A 22,221-nucleotide genomic window follows, 5' to 3' on the forward strand; every position below is an offset into this window, starting at 1 on the left:
TGCTTGGAGCATTTGGGGTGCCATTGACCATGAATGGCACTGCCAGTGCGACACGCATTTTTGCATGTTTCATTTCACGCACTAAACTAGGAGGAATGCTGGCTTATTTTTTTTAAGCAATGTTTTTTAAGCAATAAGACAAATCTATTACAGCGCAAAACAAGCCCATAAATTCCAGAGGGGGTGAAGTCCAAGCTGAAAAGATCATAGTGATCAAATAGGCTATATAACGGATAGGCTCAACTGGCTTAAATAAGACTCACATATTCGCGGCTGCGGGGGACAGTCCGGTGTCCGATGTGTTTCTGTTCACCGGTTCAGGTTCGATTAAGGTGCAAATTTTTCCCTGAATTCGCACCTGAACCAGACCCAAAAACGCACAAGATCCATTTCAAAACCGCAACGTAGCCGCACCAGACATGCGGACATGTGTGAACCAGTTCCATTGAAAGTTGGTCACACTCACATGTTCTGTGAATTGGATGCGGTTAAAAACGCATCCAATTGGCATATATGTGAACCCAGCCTTATTGCAGCTCAGCAGATAGAAGGAATATCCAAAGTAATGCAGAGAAGGGGTGTTTCTAAGTGCAGTATGTAAGTTGAATTTATTAAATAAAAGCAAATAAACCACTCACATGTAGTAGAGTAAAAATTGCATGTCATAAGCTCTGTTGCTATCATCCAGAAACCCAGGCAGTGAAAAGATAAGGAGCAGAAACCACAGAATCCTTCTTTATTGGTGGTTCCTGCTCCCTATCATCTTTGCACTGCCTATGTTTCTTGGATGACCGCAACATGTGAGTGCTTTATTTGCTTTTTATTAATAAATTGATTTTACATACTGCTTTAGAAGCACCCGCTTGTGTTCCTTTTTTATGTTTTTAAGCACTCATGATTTTTGTATTCACAATTATGAACGCCTAAGTCGCATAACGTTGATTTTAAAACAAAACATTTTTATTTACATATCCGAATGTCAGCAAGCAGAGTTTACATTAAATTAACAGAATAACAATATAGGTAGGTAACAGAATTATATTAGTAGCGCATTGGGTTGTGCAAGGCTGGCCATAGACAACTTGAATTGTGGACAATTCCTGCTGAATTGGCCAAAGTTCGAGCAGTGAGTGGTTTGAGAATAAGCCAGGTGGAAACATTTTCAGACAAACGGGGACTGCATCTGATGAGATGCAGTCATTGTTTGGGTTTTCAGCCATGGCTCCCTGTGTACACAGACGATTCCTCCATCCATGCTGTTTAGCATGGATAGGGGAAACCCTTAACTTCTATAATTTTCTTGTTCAGTAGGACTGAACAAGAGAAATCGAGCTGTGTATGGCTAGCCTTTTAAGTGGTAAACTACAGTATGTACTTAATACCCATGGGATAAAATTGTGTTAAAACGCTAAATATGGAGAAGGTGGCCAATTTTTGAGTATATTCATGGAAATAGAAGATGTCTGTTCACCTGGAACTGTCTCAACTTATTCCTTATTCAATAAGCTCAAGGCGCAAAGTGCGGCAACCCAAAATTCACTTTCCTGTAGTCAGACCAGTACAAGATGGATTCTGAATGGCTTCTTTGGATGGTCTGTTTTGTTCCACTAAAGAGGCCTGGTATGTATAGTTGCCACCTACTGCTTTATGTTAACCTACAAATTCAAGCCATGAAGAGGTTTACTAGGGTATCAGTCAATGGTAATTCTTAGCTTGTTTGCAGCCACTTATTAACCCCCCCCAAGAACAGTAGTTTATTTTTTTGTAACTGTTTTAATATTGAATGTATATGTATACAGAATCAATAAAGTCTTTTTACTTGAATGAAGACAGGTCTGCTTGTATTATCTCCATGGAAGACGATATCAACATTGCTTGGCTGTACAAGGACAATTCAGTGTTTTATACCATTATTTGATACTGCATACTGAAAGCTGTAGAGGGCGCTCTTGCAACACAACTGTCTGTAGCCAAAGAAGGTAATAGGACGGTGATGGCAGTCCTGCACCGTGCACACTGGATGCAGCGGTGAAGAGTTCAAAGCTGTGTATGGAAGGCCCTCAGCGGGGCAATGGTTTGGCCACAGAGCGATAAAACAGTATGATCTCATCTTTGTTTGGACAGGTGTATGTGAAGGTCTTCAGCTGTGCTGCGTTGTTCAGGTAGCGAGATAAACCTCTCAGGTCTTTGGGGATGTCGAAATGGCGAAAGTGTTTGCAAACCGTCTGCCGGAGAGAAAGAAGAGGGTTTTTTTATGGTTTCTTAGATCTACATATCTATGCAATCGGCTTAAAGTAGTACCATGGCCTACCTTAAAAAAAAAAAAAAAAAAAAAAAAACTGCTGCAGCAAAGAAATATTTAGGTATCTGCACTGACGGATTTCTCTTGGTTACCCTGCAATCCACAAATACACTATATTACCAAAAGTATTGGGACGCCTGCCTTCACACACACATGAACTTTAATGGCATCCCGGTCTTAATCCATAGGGTTCAATATTGAGTTGGTCCATTCTTGCAGCTATACCAGCTTTAACTCTTCTGGGAAGGTTGTCCACAAGGTTTAGGAGTGTGTCTATGGGAATTTTTGACTATTCTTCCAGAAGTGCATTTGTGAGCTTAGACACTAATGTGGATGAGAAGGCGGGTTGAAGTCAAGTTCTTCGACCTCAAACTCACTCATTCACGTCTTTATGGACCTTGCTTTGTGCACTGGTCCAAAGGGGTTGTTTTTCAGGGGTTGGGCTTAGCTCCTTAGTTCCAGTGAAGTGAACTCTTAAGGCTTTAGCATACCAAGACATTTTGGTCAATTTCATGCTCCTAACTTTGTGGGAACAGTTTGGGGATGGCCCCTTCCTGTTCCAACATGACTGGGCATCAGTGCACAAAGCAAGGTCCATAAAGACATGGATGAGTGAGTTTGGAGTGGAGGAACTTGACTGGCCTGCACCACAGAGTCCTGACCTCAACCCTATAGAACACCTTTGGGATGAATTTGAGCAGAGGCTGAGAGCCTGGCCTTCTCTCCAACATCAGTGCCTGACCTCACAAATGCGCTTCTAGGAGAATGTTCAGACATTCCCATAGACACACTACTAAACATTGAGGACAGCTTTCCCAGAAGAGTTGAAGCTGGTATAGCTTCAAAGGGTGGGCCAACTCAATATTGGACCCTATGGACAAAAACTGGGATGCCAATAACGTTCATGTGTGTGTAAAGGCAGGCGTCCCAATACTTTTAGTAATTTAGGGTACCTGTTGATCCTGCCAGTAAAGTACACCTATTGCAGGTTCTTTTGATTGTATGGCGGCTATGCTCTTGAAGCCAGAGCAAAGTTGTCCCTCTAATGTAGGCTGTACCTGCTTGTGCTACAGAGGTCATAAGAAGATGTTGCAGGTAACGAGGCTGACAACATTGCCACTGATTCAATCAGCACCTGACCATACCCAGGGCTGCTGTTAGAAATCACGGGGCCCCGTACAGACTACCTGGCAGGGCCCCCCCAAGAAAATATTAAAGATATATTTAGCTAAAACTACAACAAAATCACTATTATCAGACACAAATATAAAATAACTCACATAATTCCTGCTAAATCTAAATAAAAAAATGTTAAATAAAAGATGATGAGATGAGAAAAATATACAGGCTGGGCAGTTGGAGCTCAGCGATCAGAGAGAGAGAAACAAAGTTACAATTTACAAATAAACTCCTGAGCAGAGATAAGTGCTGGGAGGGGGGGCCCACACAAGGGAGGGGATTAGTGAGGGACGACTGTCTCTTTCTCAACAGATAAAAGCTGATAGCAGGGAGAGGGACAGATCAGATTCAGGTGCTGGAGGAAGATTTCTTTATTTGTTGTCCATCACTAATCCCCCTCTCTGTGTGGGCCCCCCCTGTGTGCTGGGGCCCCCTACAAGAGGGCTGGTGGCCCCCCCCCCCTATCAGACGGCCCTGACCATACCTAGTCCTAACCACTGATTTCTGAATTGATACCACTGCCTCTTCTGCTGAGACTCTCCCACTGTGAGCTGCAGTGTCCAGGAGGGGGAGCATGGGAGACACAAATGAGGCTTGTGCATCCCATAGTAACTTGTTCAGAAAATCATGCAGGAACCTTTATTTATATTTTAAAATGTATCCAAACCCAATCTGATCTCCGGGGTCACCTTGGTGGGATAAACCAGTCCCAGTATAGCATTGGCTAAACCAGTAAGCTATTGCAACCAGAAAGGGACAAACGCTATTGTAAGTGTAAGTATGACGGACTGTTCACTAATGATTCTAATGTATCTCTAGGCAAAACCTTTGGGGGAAGTTTAGACCTTCCATTGAGTGTTTATTGTTGCCTGTGTTTCTATTATCGGTCATCACATTAATGCACAGCCCTTTGTGCTGTGTATTGTGGTACTATTCATTTTATGAAGTACCCAAAGGCTTATTCAGCACACCATGGGACACTAGTCCATCTAGTTCAACCACTAAAATAAAAACTACAAAGAAATTGAAAACCTCCATATAAATTATTTTATACTCATAGTTGATCCAGAGGAAGGCAAGGAACCCTAATAAAGCATGATCCAATTCAGAGGCTTAACTAGAACCTTCAGGGCCCCGCTGCAAGAAACCATAAAGGGCCCCCCGGATCCCTGGCTGGGGACCTTCCCTTCAAGCCTGGGGCTCTTCCAACTGATCCTTTACTCTCGTTGCAGGGACCTTTATTACAGACCTTTTCACAAGTTCTGCAGTGGGTCCCCTTCTTGCCATCTTGGGGCCTCCCCACGGTGTTGGAATGCCAGGGCCTGGTCGCAAGTGTGACCTTTGCAATCCTAAAAGTTCACTCACTGGAGTCAGTAGTTTTTATTTTTTGCTATTTTAATTGTATTATTTTTTATCATTTTATTTTATGACTCTGTCCATTCAGAAAAGGAAGGAGCTGGTAAATTACATGTTTACCGACCCCTTCCTGGTTCTCTATTGTGACACCTACCCTGCAGCAGCCGACAGGAGAGGGAAGGGAGCACAGTGGGGGGGGGGGGGGGGTGGAACCAGGGGAGAACACAGGGACCCAGAGACAGCAGAACACAAGGGAACTGGATAGGAGGAGTGGCGGGGGCAGCAAAGAGGAAACAATCTCCTCCATTTTCCTCCTGCAGTTACAGGAGGAAAAAGGAGGATATTGATTTCTCTACATGCTGCCCCCACCGCCCCTCCTATACAGGTGTACAGGGGAGACACACAGGCCCCCTGGAGCATGGGGCACAATTGCAACCTCTGCAGCCCCTGTAGTTACACCCCTGATCCAATTCATGCAAGTGGGGGGGGGGGGATTACTTCCTGATCCCCCATTAGGCAAACCGATCGCCCAGTAAATTAAATTCAAAATGCTAACAACAACACACACAGTCATTTACAACTCTGCCCCCAGCTACATCAACAATCCTATCTCCAAATATCACCCAAACCGTCCTCTCCATTAACTCAATCAGTCCAGCTATCTCCTACTCTGGCTGCCTTTTAGGTGATCCCCGAAAACTCATCCCTTCAGGTAAGCCTATCCCACCTCCACCTTACTGAACTTTTTATCTCTTCCATCAGCTTATCCCCCATAGTTCTAACCTATTGTACAGCTTGCTCCACCCTATTAAACTGTAAGCTCCTATGATCAGGGCCCTCTTTACCCTTCTGTATTTTATCATATTGTAAATGTACTGTCTGTGTCCCCCTTTATATTGTAAAGCGCTGCACAAACTGTTGGCGCTATATAAATCCTGGATAATAATAATAATGAAGCAGATCAGCCTATCTGAGAAACGCATAGAGGTCTCCCCTTAAAGTAACACTTGAATTGTTACTGAAATAATTAAAATACTCATTGGTGGGTAATTTATGTGATAGCAGCTCATGTTGTGAAGGACTGCAATATTTTTTAGACTTAAAGCAAAGTCCGTATTTTATATCCACGTTCATTTTTGAACTAATTCCTAATAAAAAATATATATATATTTTTAAATATACCACTGTAGCACCTGAAAAAGTCCCAGTCCTAATTTCATGCTATATTAGTGTTGGATAGAGTGTAAAAGGGTTTTACTCCTTTGTCGGGTTTACTTTGTCACTGGCACAGAAAGTAATGGAAAAAAAATCCAAAATGTCACAGTTTTCTCCAAAGCAGAAGGGGATGCATATATAGTTACATAGTTAGTTAGTCAGGTTGAAAAAAGACACAAGTCCATCTGGCTCAACCAATAATAAAAAAATAAAAAAAACAGTAATGAAAACCCAACAATAGAATCCCATATACACAATCCTATACCTGCAGTTGATCCAGAGGAAGGCTGTTCTACTCTAACCAAAGCTAAGAAGAAGCCAAGGGCTCACTCAACCTACCATGCTCCATGTATGATTAAAATGGTACTTTTGGATGAATTGACCCAGAAAGTACATGACATTTTAGTATTTAAAAAAATAAAAGATGTATTTCCTGCTCACATTGATGATGTTGAGTTTAGGCAAGAGGTTACAGTCTGGAAGTGTCAGTTCATCTCCATCCAGGAACTTCCTCTTGGATTCAGTCATTTTGGGGTCATTGGCCAACTCATGTGGTAGTGGAGTCAACAGGTAACGGTCTAGGAGTAGGAATGAGCGCAGCAAATTCTTTTGCAGATCTGGAAAAAAAAATTAGGATGGTAATAACTTTTTCACTATCCACTATAAAAACAAATGACTTATTGTATTTTCTTCTATATATTGTTTTTAGTCCTGAAAAAAGGAGCTCTATTACCCCCAAAACATGATGGTTCTTCTAAGAACCTTGCTTTTAATAAAATGTTTCAGGAATTTACCGCCTGACACTGCACTGACAGGGAGAGAATATATGAGTGAATAACAGCACACACCCCTATCTCTGACAGGTAAGCATGCATTATTATTAAACCGTAGAGTGGAGCTTCAGATTCTTATAAATTCAAGTTTAAATATGTTGTATTATTTTTAATATTGTATTTATGATACAATAATACATGTGTAGCCCTGTCCCCTTGAGGACTGCCAAATGTCACACTTACGGGTCCCCCTGAGTTACCATTAGCAACCTTGACATGCACAGTCTCTCACTTTTCCTCTTTGGCTCGTCCAATAATCAGTCCAGGGGTATGTAGTTGTTTTTGAGTTTTATTATAAATTAGAATTGGGAGAAGGGAATAGTGGGATACTCTGAATTAACTATGCACAATATTGGAGGACTTCTATCTCTCGGTACAGCCAGGCTGTTGATCCACCTTGCCACTGAGGTGAATTTAGCTTTAAGTCTCTTTCCTAAGATGACATGATGAACTAAGGTTATCTTCGGGACACTCTCCTCAGTATCCTCTTTCTTGACTGCCGACACCTGTCCACTGACTATCCTACTCTTAGGGTGGTCCCCCTCAGGTCAAGCCCCTCGACACAAGCCCCTGTACTCGCGATACTGTTTTTCTAGGATCTCCAGTGTCTCCCCCTCAGTCAGCTCTCCTGGACCTCTGGGTTCAGCTCCATTCCTCTGGCCTTTAGGACGACCTCCTGAGGCCACGTGCCACTGCTACAGAGGAGGAGGCAGCCACCACCCTCCCTCCGGGACTCTGCTCACCAGCTTAAGACCCCGCAGCACATGTGCTCCTGGCTTTTATACAGTATCCCAGAATGCACTGAGGCGACCTGCCCCTGCCAATCACCAGGAATGTACCAAAGCCTATGCATCCATTTGGCAGGTTTCCTCCCACTGTCCAACATGCCTCCCTATTGGACCAATGTGAAACACTCTCTCGATATAACGAATCACATAATGAGCAGACCTCACTAACCGATCCTGCTCTCTAATAGGCAGAGAGCAATATAGATTTGCCTGCAGCTCCTCTGATTGGCAGACAGAGCCAAAAACTATACTCTCACTAGCGCCTACCTAGGAGGGTGCTACACATGTATATTATTGTATTATGTTATATGATGTGTATACTCACTGTCTTCGTGGGCTGGTAATGGGTTCTTGATGTATGCAGAGAATTTATGGAAAACGTCATTCCCTGCTGAGGTGGATTCCTTGTATTTAGGTGTCATGCTAGGATAGCTAAAATGAAAAAAAAAATTAATTACCATATTGTAGTAATCATTTTGGAGAAAAAGCATGTAGGATTCTATGAGAGTTTAGCCAGAACTTCAGTGCCTTCATTCTATCAGTCCTGACTCCTTGTGTCCTGTGCAACAGTGACATTGTAGAGGATGTAAAGTAATGACAGTAGTTTTAACACTCTGGGGGAGATTTACTAAAGCTTGTGCGCTCAGAATTTGGTGCAGCCGTGCATGATAGCCAATCAGCTTCTAAGTTCAGCTTGTTCAATTAAGCTTTGACAATAAAACCTGGAAGCTGATTGGTTACTATGCAAAGCTGCGCCAGATTTTGCACGCTCCAGTTATAGTAAATAACTCCCAGTGTCTTTGAGCATAGAAATCCTCTGCAAGTGCAGAATATCTTTCAGAGAACCCAGATTGCCTTTAGCGACCCCACTTAGACTCTTATTACCGGGCAGCCAGGTGCAATACCACCCAATATATTCCTGTGTATATCCACCTCCTGACCACTGTAAACAATACAAAATAATAGATAAAAGAATAAAACAAAAAAGTGGTTGTAGGGGGGCAATTAAAATGTATACAAACTCAAAACTAAAAATTTAATATATTGCAATTTTACTTGTCCTTGGTCTGGTGGCTACATTAGTTTTATTTTTTTCAAAAGATTCCTTCTTTCCTTTTTTTTAACCTGGTAATCCTGCAAATAACACATTTGCTATCCCAGGATGGGTACGTCAGTCCTCCACTGTATTTATGGAGGGAGCCATGGTTATCACCCTGGGCTGCTATGCTGATATGGACTAAAACCATGTTGGTATCTCTTCATCTCCATTATATGGTGGGCAAGGCAATTGGTAGTCTACAGAAGATAGCTAAAAAAAAAAGATATTCTTCAGTGTAGCTCACTGGAAGTGAAAAGAGCACTGCATTTCTGGCAAGATCAACAGCTATTTTCTAGATTTGCTGAAAATGTTCTTAGCTTGAAAAGAAGAAAAGTAATGCAGACACCACATGTAAGGATTATAAAGTGCATTATATTGCATTTTTATTATTGGGTTGAGTATCCTTTAAGCTCTGTACACACCAGAATGAGATGCAGAAAACCAATGTTCCGTGTGTGTTCCGCAATTGTGATCTGCAGCGGGTGTCAATGTTAAGTTAAAGGAGTTGTAAAGTCTCACGTTTTTTCAACTTAATGCATTCTATGGTGAAAAACCTTCTTGGTTACAGCTGTACCCCCCCCCCCCCCCAATTATTCTTACCTGAACCCGAACGTTCCAGTGATGAGCACGAGCCAAGCAGCTCCAGCTGCTGTCTTGGGTCCTCATTGGATAGATTGATAGCATTGGCTCCCACTGCTGTCAATCAAATCAAGGGACACGAGAGTGGGGGGCGGGGCTGAGTCCTGCGGTCTGTGTCAATGGACGCAGCAGCAGGACTCGGGAGCGCGCCCGCATGGGTGCCCCCATGGAAAGCGGCTCCCCGTGGGGGCACTTAACGAAAAGGAGGAGCCAGAAGCGGCACCAGGGCACCCCAAAAGAGGAGGATTGGGGCTGCTCTGTGCAAAACCCTTTGCACAGAGCAGGTAAGAATAACATGTTTGGTATTTTAAAAACAAAAAAAAACAAAAACAGACCTTTACAATTAGTGCCGGTTCACACTGGCGCGACGCTACTTTCAGGGGCGACCTCCGAGATCGCGGTGCGAGCAGCGCGCCGCGACCTCGGAGCGGCCGCCTCAGACTTCATAACATTGAAGTCTATGGCGGTCGCCTCCTGGTCGCCCCAAAGAAGCTCCGGACCCTTTTTCTAGGTCGGAGCGACTTGTGTCGCTCCTATTAGAACGGGTCCGTAGCTTCCCTATGGGAGGCGACCTGCGGCGACCTGTGAGGCGGCCAGGTCGCCTCACAGGTCGCCCTAGTGTGAACCGGGGCTAACTTTAACAGCACTACAAATGCAGGTTGCAAATGCAGTGCAGTTGCCTGCACTGGATCTCATGGTACAGAAGTGCAGTGCGATTTGAGCAAAATGAATGGGACCAAATCGGACCACACTGAACCGCATGTGAATTGCGCAGGAACACGCAGAGTTTTTTTCTAAAGTGAACTGTCCCTTAAGGATAATACGATGACAAGCCTGGTCTGAGTTTGTGAAATACATGATCTGTGCTATAAGACCTTTAGCAGATTCCAAATAAAATAAAATATAAAAAGAGAATAATTATAGAACAGTGAGCCAGAAATGCATGGCAATGAAAATGCAGCAAGCAGTATACATTAGTAAATTGCTCATTAACTGTACTGCCTACTGCTAAAGGGAGTTGCCATTTGCCAACTAGTAGTGTGCAAAAAAATATTGAATGGAATATAATAAATGTGTGCTGTGCTACAAGTCTCAAACTTATAAGTGTGCAATACCATGCAAAACAACTATGTACCAAATTAATAATAATATTAATGTCCTTTACATATACATCAAGTGTAAAATAATTACAGTAAAACCTTGGATTGCAAGTAACTTGGTCTACAAAGGTTTTACAAAACGAGTGTAGCACTGTCCCCGTAGGACCTGCTGTATGATGACTTGTTGGGCCTCCTCTGATTACCAGCACACAGTGACTTAGGGTAGGTTCACACATTCATCCTTACTCCCGATGGCTCGTCATACAATAAACAGTCCAGCGGTATTGGTTTTTAGTGTTTATTTTTGAACTTGGATGGGAAAAGGGAATAGTTGGATACTCCAACTGTTACTATTCACAATGGATAAGGACAGCTCTCACTTGGCCTCACCAGGTTGCTGTGGAAGCAGCTGTACTGTTTAATCCAGTCATGTCCAAAGTCCGGCCCGTGGGCCAGTTGCGGCCCGTCCTTTAGTTTTGTATGGCCCCCTGAGACACTGCTGCCTTTTGTCAATGCCTTTTTTCAATGCCTCCTCACATCCCCGCCCCGATGCCAATGCGATGGCCCGGGGGTGGGGCCTCTGGCCTCCTTTGGCAGCTTGGCTGCTCCCGAGTCCCGCTCCGCCCCCCCGCTTGGCTCTATCTGCCTGGCGCCGCCCACGAGTGCAGAATGCCTTCTCTCCTTCACCGCACACAGCCACCTGTAGGAGCCGACCAAGGATCCTGTGGAGTTGACCGAGGAGATGTAACTTCTACAATCCTATTGCCTGTTTCTGTAAGTGTGTTGTGTGTGTATGTATGTGTGTATGTATGTATGTATGTATGTATGTATGTATGTATGGAGCTGACCGAGGAGGTGTCACAATCTACAATCCTACTGCCTGTTTCAGTAAGTGTGATTTTATTCATAAAGTACAGATGCTTATTATTTCCTATATATATATATATATATATATATATATATATATATATATAATGTGTGTGTATATTTAATTTTAATGGTTCAAATGTCAGGCAAAATGGTTGTCCCTCACGAATGTTCACTTCATCAAATCTGGCCCCCTTTGAAAAAAGTTTGGACACCACTGGTTTAATCCATACTGCCACATGTATGGAAAGAGTTAAGTCACCTTGCTCTTTTCTCTCCAGCAATAGACTTGATGAATCTACATTATCTTTGGGATACTCACTAGCATCCCCTTTACTGACACCCGTCCACTGACTTTACTAGCTGCAGGGGTGGCCCCCTTCAGGTCAGGCCCCTTGACACAGATCCCAGCATGCAACAAGGCACTTTCCTCTGCCAATCACCAGGACTGTATCAAACACCTGTGAACCCATTTTGTCAGGTTTCCTCCCACTGTCCAATATGCCTCCCTATTGGACCAGTGTGAAACACTCTGCAGACAGAACGAGTTGCACTTGAGCACATTGAGCAGACCTCACTAACAGATCCTGCTCTCTGGTAGGCAGATAACAATATAGATTTACCTGCAGCCCCTCTGGTAAGCAGACAGGACACAAAACTATACTCTCTCTAGCACCTACCTAGGAGGTTGCTACACGAGCAAAACGTTTTCTATAAATTTTAACGATAAACAAGCGAGGTCTTGCAATATGAGTAGCACCAGATCACAACTGAGTATAAAAGAGAAGAAAGACGCTTCTAATTGTGAAAAAAATAAAAAAAATGCCTATGCGCAAAGAAGCTCAATAAAAATGTGCAAAAGAGCACAAGCTTCTTCAACCTAAAATAGAAGCTCAAATGCCTGTAAAAGCAGCTTTTTTTTTTTTATATCTGCACTGTGCATGAGCCCTAAGTGTAGCAATACAGTTACATTTATTGAAGATACAACATTTAGCAACTCACATGGTTGATGATTAATACAGGCACATCTAAGTATGCCGGCATCCGGGGTAAAGCTGTCCACATAGACCATCCTCCGCACTGCCACCGTTATCATCATCATCCCTTCCACACTGCGCTCCACGAGCGCTTCAAGCCTCACTTTCAGATCACTCTACTGCAGAGTAGTCTTCCCGGGCATGATTGCAGACTGACAGCGGTGAGAGTCGGCAGTGAGGAGGATGGTCAACGTGGACAGATTTACCCCAGATGCCTGCATACTTAGATGTGCCTCTTTTAATCATCAATCATGTGAGTTGCTAAATGTTGAACCTTCATTAAATGTAACCATATTGCTACACTTAAGAGGTGCCCCTCTTCTCTTTTATACTCTGTAGCTCCTGCTAAATTTTGCTTCTAATCCCCGTGTAGAGGCTGCCATTTGTGGATGGACATTTTATGGTTACACAACCTATCACATTGCTATAATCTTTTCATATGGACTATAAACTGAAAGACTTCTGAATAAATGGTTGTGGAACGAATAATCTGATTTTCCATTATTTCTTTTGGGGAAATTTGCTTTGATATGCTTTGGATTACAAGTGCTTGGGATTACAAGCATGTTTCCGGAAAGTATTATGTTTGCAATCCAAGGTTTTACTGTAAGTCAGTTCATAATAATAACAGTTCATCATTACTTTAATAGTGTGAAATATAACGCCTGTACAATCACATCCAGCTTGGTTCTCTGCAGTCTGTATCATATACCAAGGTCCTCCGTGTACCTGTAGCGTGGCCTCCCACTAACTAGGGTGCTCGTGTCCGGTCAGATGTTCCTCCAGGGTAATAAATAAGGTGCTGATCCCTTTAGGAGCGTCTTACCCACATGATTTATGGTTATTCCCATGCCATGTTGAAATAGAGAGGATGCCCCCAATATTGTAAAATGAAAGCTTTATTATAATTAAAATACTGCTTACATAGATAAAAATACTAAATGCATTCACAGGGGTACTGTTCTTCCTGGTTTGATGTCACTTCCTGTCCGCGATCCCTCAGGCTCCGCCCTACATGTTATGTCACGCACCACATGACTTCATCAGTGGTGCGTTACGTTCCTTTTTTTCAGTATTACACTATTGGGGGCATCCTTTCTATTTTAACATGGCATTGGAGTAACCATACATCATGTGGGTAAGATGCTCTTAATGGGACCAGCACCCTTTTACCCTGAAGGAACATCTGACAGGATACTAGCACCCTAGTGAGTGGGAGGCCACACTACAGGTTCACGGAGGACCCTGGTACATGATGCTGACCAGAGAGAACCAAGCTGGAAGTGATGTTACATGTATTGTAGATTACATTATTAGGGTGAGGGCACTGAGAGCACAGTGGTGATCAGGAAAAAGTGGCTTAGAAGATTTTTTGAATTGGAATTTCCAGGGCTTTTTTTCCTCAGAAAATAGGTGCAGGAACTCAACAACGACCCCCCAAATTATGCTTCCCCCCACCCACCCCCTCCAAATCACACCAAACAGTGGGAGGGTATTAAAGGGGCATTAAATACCAGGAGTGCATTATGTGCAGAGTTTGGGGTTGTGCTACGTGTAGAGTTTGCGGGGATGCGCCACAAACAGAATATAGAGCTCAGCCTTCTTCCACAGCTGCTTACCTCTGCATCCCCCATCCACATCTCACTTTCACCCCTCTTTAGCTTTAACCTCTGCATGCAAATCCCCCCTCCCCACTGCCCCCCCCCCCCCAAAAGCACCACCATTTTCCACATGTTTTACTTTTGTTGTTGTATTAAGCTGAAGAACCCATCCAGTTCCAGTACCTCCCCGCACACTGTAGGTGGCTCGGCCTCTTATTTGCAGGAAGATCATCCAGTGGGGGTGTCGGCATCCGCAATGCACCCTGGGCACCTGCATCTCCCTTGTCCCCATTCTGCACTCAGTGGGAGCCACTGGGAAACAAGCTGACACCGGTAAATACAGAAGCCGGATGTCTGTGTTTACATGTGATAGTGGTGAGCAAGGAGCCGAGGGCCTGAGCCAGAGGTGGTGGAACTGAGTTCCACCAAGTTCCAGCTGTAAAAAAGCCCTGGGAGTTTCACAATATGAACTTTTGATAAACTGTCGTTATTATGAACTGACTTATTATTTTACATTTGATGTACTGTATATGAAGGACATTATTATTAATAAGTTGGTACTTAATTGTTTTGCATGGTATTGCACATTTATAATTTTGAGACTGGTAGCACGGCACACATTTATTATATTATATTCATGAATTGTGCGAACACCATTTTGTGCATGCAGCAATCCACAGATTATTATTTTGTTTATTAGGCCTACCTTTATCATTTTGAGGGTTATCACTTGGTAGCGCAGGAATTTTTTTACTAATGCATGCAAAAAAAAAAAAAATAAAGCTTTCTGGAAGCATCTTTGACCAAAGCAAGGGTAGCATGGCATACTAGCACATTATGACAGAATTACCCTAAAATGAAGCCCTCCAGCGGCACGCTTGGCACTTGCATCTTCACCAGGTCTTCCTTCTGGGTTCACCCTTTCCAGCTGTTTGAATGGCTGGGCCACGAGGACCTCACTCCTGCGCACGTGCATGGGAGCCATGGTCGCAGCACAGTGCTTTTAATGGTTGGATTAGTCTAGTGTACTGTCCATTCAGTGCGCAGTGTGAATGCGCCAGTGACACCTCCGGCCTCAACAAATGTCAATATCTCCTAAACAGTGCATGTTTAGGAAATCTTCACTGCATCTACAACTAAGCCTTATTATAGGTAGGTACAAGCCATAAAGCAGAGTTTACTACCGCTTTAAAGTTGTATACTTCTCAGATCACTTCTCCTGGGTTTAGAAAAGTTAAACGTAGGTGTGTCAGTGTGAATGAGGCCAAACAATGAAGAGTGTAGGGACAATTGAAAATGCCTTTTTCTGTATTGGTCCCAGTCCCACCAAGCAGTACGAGAAGCCACAACATGCTGCATTTTACAAGCACTTCAACCTCCATATAAACTAGTTATGAGTGCCAACACATAAATAGGTCTGCAAAGTTCAAGGCTGGCAATGAGATAACACAAAAAGGAAAAGAACTAAAATGCAAGTTATGAAATGCATACAAAACACGTAGCACCTGCCATGGCTAAAAACAGGATTTAGGACTCATTTGCACTATGTGACATTTTACAAACTGGATCCACGCAGGTCACTGCCAGGGCACATAGCAAATAATTGTCGATTTCTGGTCCATTCAAGTGCGTTGCTAGCCCATTCATTTGAATTGGCTGCCTTAAAGCGGAGCTCCAGTCCCCATAATAATTTTATTTTTTAAAAGCTCCCCCATGATTGTTAGTACTGGACTTTAAAATTTGTCTACTGTCCAAACTGCTTTCATGCTTGTTATTTTTAAATCTGTAATAACTTACATGATCTCGGAAGCAGGCAGGGGCCATCGAGGATGTGGGCATCATGTGTAATTCCGGGTAAAAGTGCAGCTGGCTACCCAGCATGCACCTCCCGATCTCGCGCCTGCGCAGTAATAACCTGGATCTCCCTCTTCTTGACAGGAGCGTCAGCGGAAATTCCCGCCCCATTGCTATAGCAACCTGTCAATCAGGACATCCCAGGCCTTCGGTTTGTGTCTTTTCCTGTCTGGAAACAACGTGAGATTTCATCTCAAGGCGATTCGCAAGAACTGCTGGGATACATGGTGTCGCTATCCCAGGAGCCTTTGCAATATGCCTAGTGACGTAATCGCCTAGGCAGCCTCAGCCGTTAGTGCGGCTAAAATAAGAAGGAAAAAAGGTATTTCCTTGCAAAAAAATAAAAAATTACATTGGTAAAAGCATTTTTAAACAGGATAACGTACTTAGCAACTATATAAAATAGGGGGAGCTCTGCTTTAAGGCAACACACGTTAATGTAGAAAAAAAGGCAGCTGTAACGCGCGTGTTGGTAGGTTTTTTTTACCATGTCCTGCATGTCCTTGGTTGGCTGGGCATGCTAGAATTGGTAGCTTAGTGCCCGCAACTATCAGGCCTCTCGCCCGGGGCTTTGTCTCACCTTGGGGGTATCAAGGTCTCCTCCAGAAACTCTTCAATTTTATTGGTGTCTGTTTTGACCTCATTGTCATAGAGGAGAAACGGAGGCTGTGATCCCGGCGCCAAGTCTTTCAAGATTTCTGGTGCCCTTTGTGAAAGAAAAGAGAAAAGAGAGATGTTATTTTTCCTTTTAAACAGTAATACCTAAAACACATATATATGTAGCACTACTCCCTTGGAAGCTGCTGGTTATGGGTTCCCCTGGGTTACCATTAGCAACAACATGACAGTTTGACATTTTCCCAAGTGTTTGAGCTCAGTCAGGAAACAGTCCGGTAGCTTTGGTTTTTGTGTTTTATTTGGAACTTGGATAGGAGAAGGGAATGAGTGAGGTACTCCAACTTTATACAACGATGCACAATTGGCTGGGACGACTTGAAAATGCTGAGTAACGCTGAGTAATGCTAGTCACGGCTAGGCCGCTGCTTCACTTTGCCCTTAGCTGTGAAGTATAAGTAAATGAGTTTTCTGAGGTAATCTATACTGTATTGCTGAACAACTTCAGGGCCTTCCTGGCACCCCCTTTGTTCCTATTCTTCAGGGTCAACTACACGGCACCCCCTTTACTGATGAACATCCTGTGTGAGCTAGCTCCTCGATCCCCTGACTTCTCTGGAGTGCTCCCCTCTCTTAGGCAGAACTCCTGGTACTCATGATACTGTTTCTCCCAACAGTCTCTGCCAGTAGCTCCACTTATCAGCGCTCTGGATCCTCTGCAGCTCAGCGCCACACACCTGGTTCATTAGGCTGACCGCCTGAACCACCTTCCTCACACCTATAGGAGGAGAGACAGCCGTCCACCTCCTCCTGGGACTTTGCTCCTGCCAAAAGATGCCCTGCCTAATGCGCTTCCCGCTTTTATCATCAGTCCCATGATGCACCTCTCCAGATGCCAACCCACTGGGACAGTACAAAAGCTTGTGTATCATTGGCCAGGTTTCCTCCACTGTCCAACAGGCTTCCCCATTGGATACAGTGGGGACACTCCCTCAGACCAGATGAATACACTGAACACAGAGAACAGACCTAACTAAGGATCAGGCTCCCCTGATAAGCAGCAGGAGCACTAAATGCATTTACCTAGCACCTATCTAGAAGGATGCTATATATATATATATATATATATATATATATATATATATATATATATATATATATATATTCACACACTAGTGTGCCTTCGCAGGCTGTTTTGTCATGTGACCTGCGATATACTGTAGTTTTTTTGTGAGTGACACCTAAGACTTACATTGGGACCAGGTGGACATCATTCCTGGACCTGAGGTTGTTGGTATCATTGGAGGAACAGTGATGTGTCGTCACTGTTCACCAAAACTAAACAAAGCACAGCCTTTATGTACAATGCATTTGGAATGTACTCACAGCGCTTCACTTTTTTTACATTTTATGTTAAAGCCTTATTCCAAAATGGATTAACTTCATTATTTCCCTCAAAATTCTACAAACAATACCCCATAATAACAACGTGAAAGATGTTTGTATGAAATCTCTGCAAATTTATTAAAAATAAAAAACAAGAAAAAATCACAGGTACATAAGTATTCACAGCCTTTGCCATGACACTCACAATTAGGCTCAGGTGCATCCTGTTTCCACTGGTCATCCTTGAGATGTTTATAGAACTTTACTGGAGTCCAACTGTGGTAAATGCAGTTGATTGGACATGATTTGGAAAGGCACACACCTGTGTATATAAGGTCCCACAGTTACCAGTGCATGTCAGAGCAAAAACTAAACCATGAAGTCCAAGGAATTGTCTGTAGACCACTGAGACAGGATTGTATTAGGGCACAGATCTGGGGAAGGGTACAGAAAACTTTCTGCAGCATTTAAGGTCCCAATGAGCACAGTGGCCTTCATCTGTAAATGGAAGAAGTTGGGAACCACCAGGACTCTTCCTAGGGCGGGCCACCCGACCATACTGAGCGACCAGGGAGGTGGCCAAGAACCCATTGGTCACTCTGACAGAGCTCCAGAGTTTCTCTGTGGAGAGAGGAGAACCATCCAGAAGAACAACCATCTCTGCAGCACTCCACCAATCAGGCCTGTATGGTATAGAGTGGCCAGAAGGAAGTCACTCCTCAGTAAAAAGCACATGACAGCCCACCTGGAGTTTGCCAAAAGGCACGTGAAGGACTCTCAGACTATGAGAAACAAAATTCTCTGGTCTGATGAAACAAAGATTGAACTCTTTGACCTGAATGGCAAGCATCATGCCTGAGGGGAAACCAGGCATCGCTCATCACCTGGCCAATACCATCCCTACAGTGAAGCATGGTGGTGGCAGCATCATGCTGTGGGGATGTTTTTCAGCGGCAGGAACTGGGAGACTAGTCAGGATCGAGGGAAAGATGAATGCAGCAATGTACAGAGACATCCTTGATGAAAACCTGCTCCAGAGCACTCTGGACCTCAGGCTGGGGTGAAGGTTCATCTTCCAACAGGACAGCAACCCTAAGCACACAGCAAAGATAACAAAGGAGTGGCTACCGGACATCTCTGTGAATGTCCTTGAGTGGGCAAGCTAGAGCTCAGACTTGACCCCAATTGAACATCTCTAAAGAGATCTGAAAATGGCTGTGCACCTACACTCCCCATCCAACCTGATGGAGGTTAAGAGGTCCTGCAAAGAAGAATGGGAAAAAGTGCCCGAAAATAGGTGTGCCAAGCTTGTAGCATCATTCTCAAAAAGACTTGAGGCTGTAATGCTATCCTGCTATGCATAAATATAAATAGGCCCTTAGCAAGGTTTGTACCTAGCTTCAAGTGTACCTGCCCTCCTTATAAAATTTTGGGTCCATCCAAATTTAAGTCTTTAAGTTCTACCTACGAATGAGGGACATGGAAAGAATGAGGTTACTTGTTTGCAGTGAAAGAAGGAAACCTCTGACTACAATATGGCTGCCTACATAAATGACAGGCACCCTTTAACCACTTTACCACCAGCCCTATTTTGGACACTTTTTGTTCACAAGTTAAAACCAGTATTTCTTCCTAGAAAACTACTTAGAACCCCCAAACATATATATATATATATATATATATTTTTAGCAAAGACTCTGGAGAATAAAATGTCAGTCATTGCAAAATTTTTTGTCACGCGGTATTTGCGCAGCAGTCTTTAAAACGCCATTTTTTTTGAAAAAATTTGAAAAATCACATTTCACTGCATTTAAAAAACACTAAACGGTAAAGTTAGCCCATTTTTTTTCTATATTGTGAAAGATGATGTCACGCCGAGTAAATAGATACCCAACATGTTGCGGTTTAAAATTGCGCCCCCCCCCCCCCCCCCGTGGGATGGCGACAAACTACGGTCAATAGAGATCTCAATCTGCGACGCTTTAAATTTATTTAACGGTTACCAGTTTAGAGTTAGAGTGTAGCTCTTTTTTTAAAATTATTGCCCTCGCTCTGGCGATCGCGGCGATACCTCACGTGTGGTTTGAACAGCGATTTCATTCGCGGCTCGACTTGCGTATACGTTTTTTTTGTGCGCGAGCTAACGGTGATGGGGGCGGCTAAATTTTTTTTTTTTTCCTATTTATTTTTTCTTTTTTTTTAACTTTATTACAGGTTTTTTAAAAAAAAAAAATCTGATCACTTTTATTGCTGTCACAAGCAATGTAAACATCCCTTGTGACACCAATATGTAGTGACAGGTACTCTTTATGGAGGGATCGAGGGTCTAAAAGACCCTAGACCCCTCCATTACACTTCCCTGTATGCAAAACGCCGAAAACGGCATTTTTGCATACAGCCGTTTTTCAAATCTGCCGCCTTTTGCAGCACAGTAACCCGGAAGTGACGTCATGGACGCCGCCTCCGGGTTACGTCATCGGAGACCCGATCGATGCAGTTTCCGGCATTCATCGGGACTCCATCCAGCCGGCGGACGTGCTGGGTGCTCGGGGCTCCCGGTGGGACGGGAGCCCCCTGAGCAAAGCCACGGAAGGCGGCAGGAGGGGGGGGGGACGTCCCCTCCCGCCCCCCCCGGGTAACGATCGAGCGGCTCCCGAGCATCGGTCATTACCGACGGAAAGCCGACCATCGGCTTCAAACCACGGTACCGGGATGATGCCTCTAACTAGAGGCATCATCCCGCTATAACCCCGCAAAGTCAGCCGACGTAGACCTACGTGGCTAGACGTTAAGTGGTTAAAGCAATTTCACATTTTTGTAAATATTTTATTATATCTTTTCATGTGACAACACTGAAGAAATGACACTTTGCTACAATGTAAAGGAGTTCAGCTTTAGGTTTCTGTGATAATTTAGGATGTAGATTTTGATCTGAGCAGTGTACCTACCTCTTCATGTCCACTGTGGTCAGGGTGAAGGGGCATCCTTTTTGCATGAGGATCATAAATAGCCTTTGACTGAATGGACAGTTCCCGATGCTTTCACCGTCATCGCTGGCCTGTAAGGAGAAACAGTTATCAGAACGAGCTCATATATTCCTTAATCATGTACTTTTGCCTATCCAGTCCTGAGATTTACACAGCCATGCCAAAAACACAGAATTTTGAATTGCAGATAGGATGTCCTGTTTATGCAATGCACACTGCTGTCTGATGTTACATCGTTTTCTCTGTTTCTGACATTAAAGCGGTGTTCCAGCTGTGGAAAAAAAAAATAAAAGTCAGCAGCTACAAATACTGTAGCTGCTGACTTTTAATATATAGACACTTACCTGTCCAGGGAGCCCGCGAGGTCGGCACCCCAGCCGATTTTTGGATCGGCTGCTGGGTGCTGTCGCCGCCATTCACTCTAAGGGAAATCGGCAATGAAGCCTTTCGGCTTCACAGCCGGTTCCCTACTGCGCATGCGCCAAGTGCACTGCGCATTCTCATTTCTCATCGGCTCAGCGGCGGGGGGAAGGAGAAAGGGGAAGGAACTTCTGAGGGACTGTGCCACGGCGCTGTCCCCCAGGAGTGGGGACAGGGTACCTCTCAAAAACAGGTACCCGTTCCCCCCTCCCCCCTGAAAGGTGACAAATGTGGCACCGGAGGGGGGGGGGGGGGAGGAAGCAGATGAGCAGAAGTTCCACTTTTGGGGCTTTAACCACTTCAGATGACCGGGCCTTTTTTTTTTAGATACGGCACTGTGGTACTTTAACTGACAATTGTGCGGTCGTGCGACGATGTACATAAATAAATTGATGTCCTGTTTTCCCATAAATAGAGCTTTTATTTGCTGGTCTTTGATCACCTCTGCGGTATTTTTTATTTTTTTGGGTTATAAACAAAAAAAGAGCGACAATTTTGAAAAATAAAAACAATGTTTTTTAATTTCTGCTATAAAAAAATTTAAAAAAATCAAATGTCTTTATCAAATTAGGCCAATATATATTCTGCTACATATTTTGGGTAAAAAAAAAAAAAAAAATCCCAATAAGCGTATATTGATTGGTTTGCGCAAAAGTAAAAGCGTCTACAAACTATGGGATATTTTAATGGAATTTTTATAGATTTTTTTTTTTCCCTTACTAGTAATGGCAGCGATCAGCAACCTATAGCGGGACTGCGACATTGCGGCGGACAAATCGGACACAGGTGACAATTTTGACACATTTTTAGAGACCATTGACACTAATACAGTGATCAGTGCTAAAAAATATACACTGTTGCTGTACTAATGACACTGGCAGGCAAGGGGTTAACATCAGGGGCGATCATAGGGTTAAATGTGTTCCCTGGGAGTGCTTGCTAA

The 22,221-nt window shown here is 43.7% G+C and overlaps 1 protein-coding gene across 1 annotated transcript in view; it reads right to left on the reverse strand.

Moving 5' to 3' along the window:
* Window positions 1-1,753: 1,753 nt before the first annotated feature.
* Window positions 1,754-22,221, reverse strand: part of CLIC3 (chloride intracellular channel 3) — a 71,384-nt gene continuing 50,916 nt past the window's right edge. Inside the window, exons 2-6 of the mRNA XM_082262695.1 lie at window positions 20,820-20,929; window positions 16,451-16,576; window positions 7,999-8,105; window positions 6,494-6,669; window positions 1,754-2,225 (exon numbers count right to left, since the gene is read on the reverse strand). Coding sequence (XP_082118821.1) covers window positions 2,061-2,225; window positions 6,494-6,669; window positions 7,999-8,105; window positions 16,451-16,576; window positions 20,820-20,929 — 684 coding nt within the window. The 3' untranslated portion in view covers window positions 1,754-2,060. The remainder of the gene's footprint in view (window positions 2,226-6,493; window positions 6,670-7,998; window positions 8,106-16,450; window positions 16,577-20,819; window positions 20,930-22,221) is intronic.

The sequence above is a fragment of the Pelophylax lessonae genome (genome assembly GCF_965119305.1).
Source record: "Pelophylax lessonae genome assembly, chromosome: 7".
Lineage (NCBI taxonomy): Eukaryota > Metazoa > Chordata > Amphibia > Anura > Ranidae > Pelophylax > Pelophylax lessonae.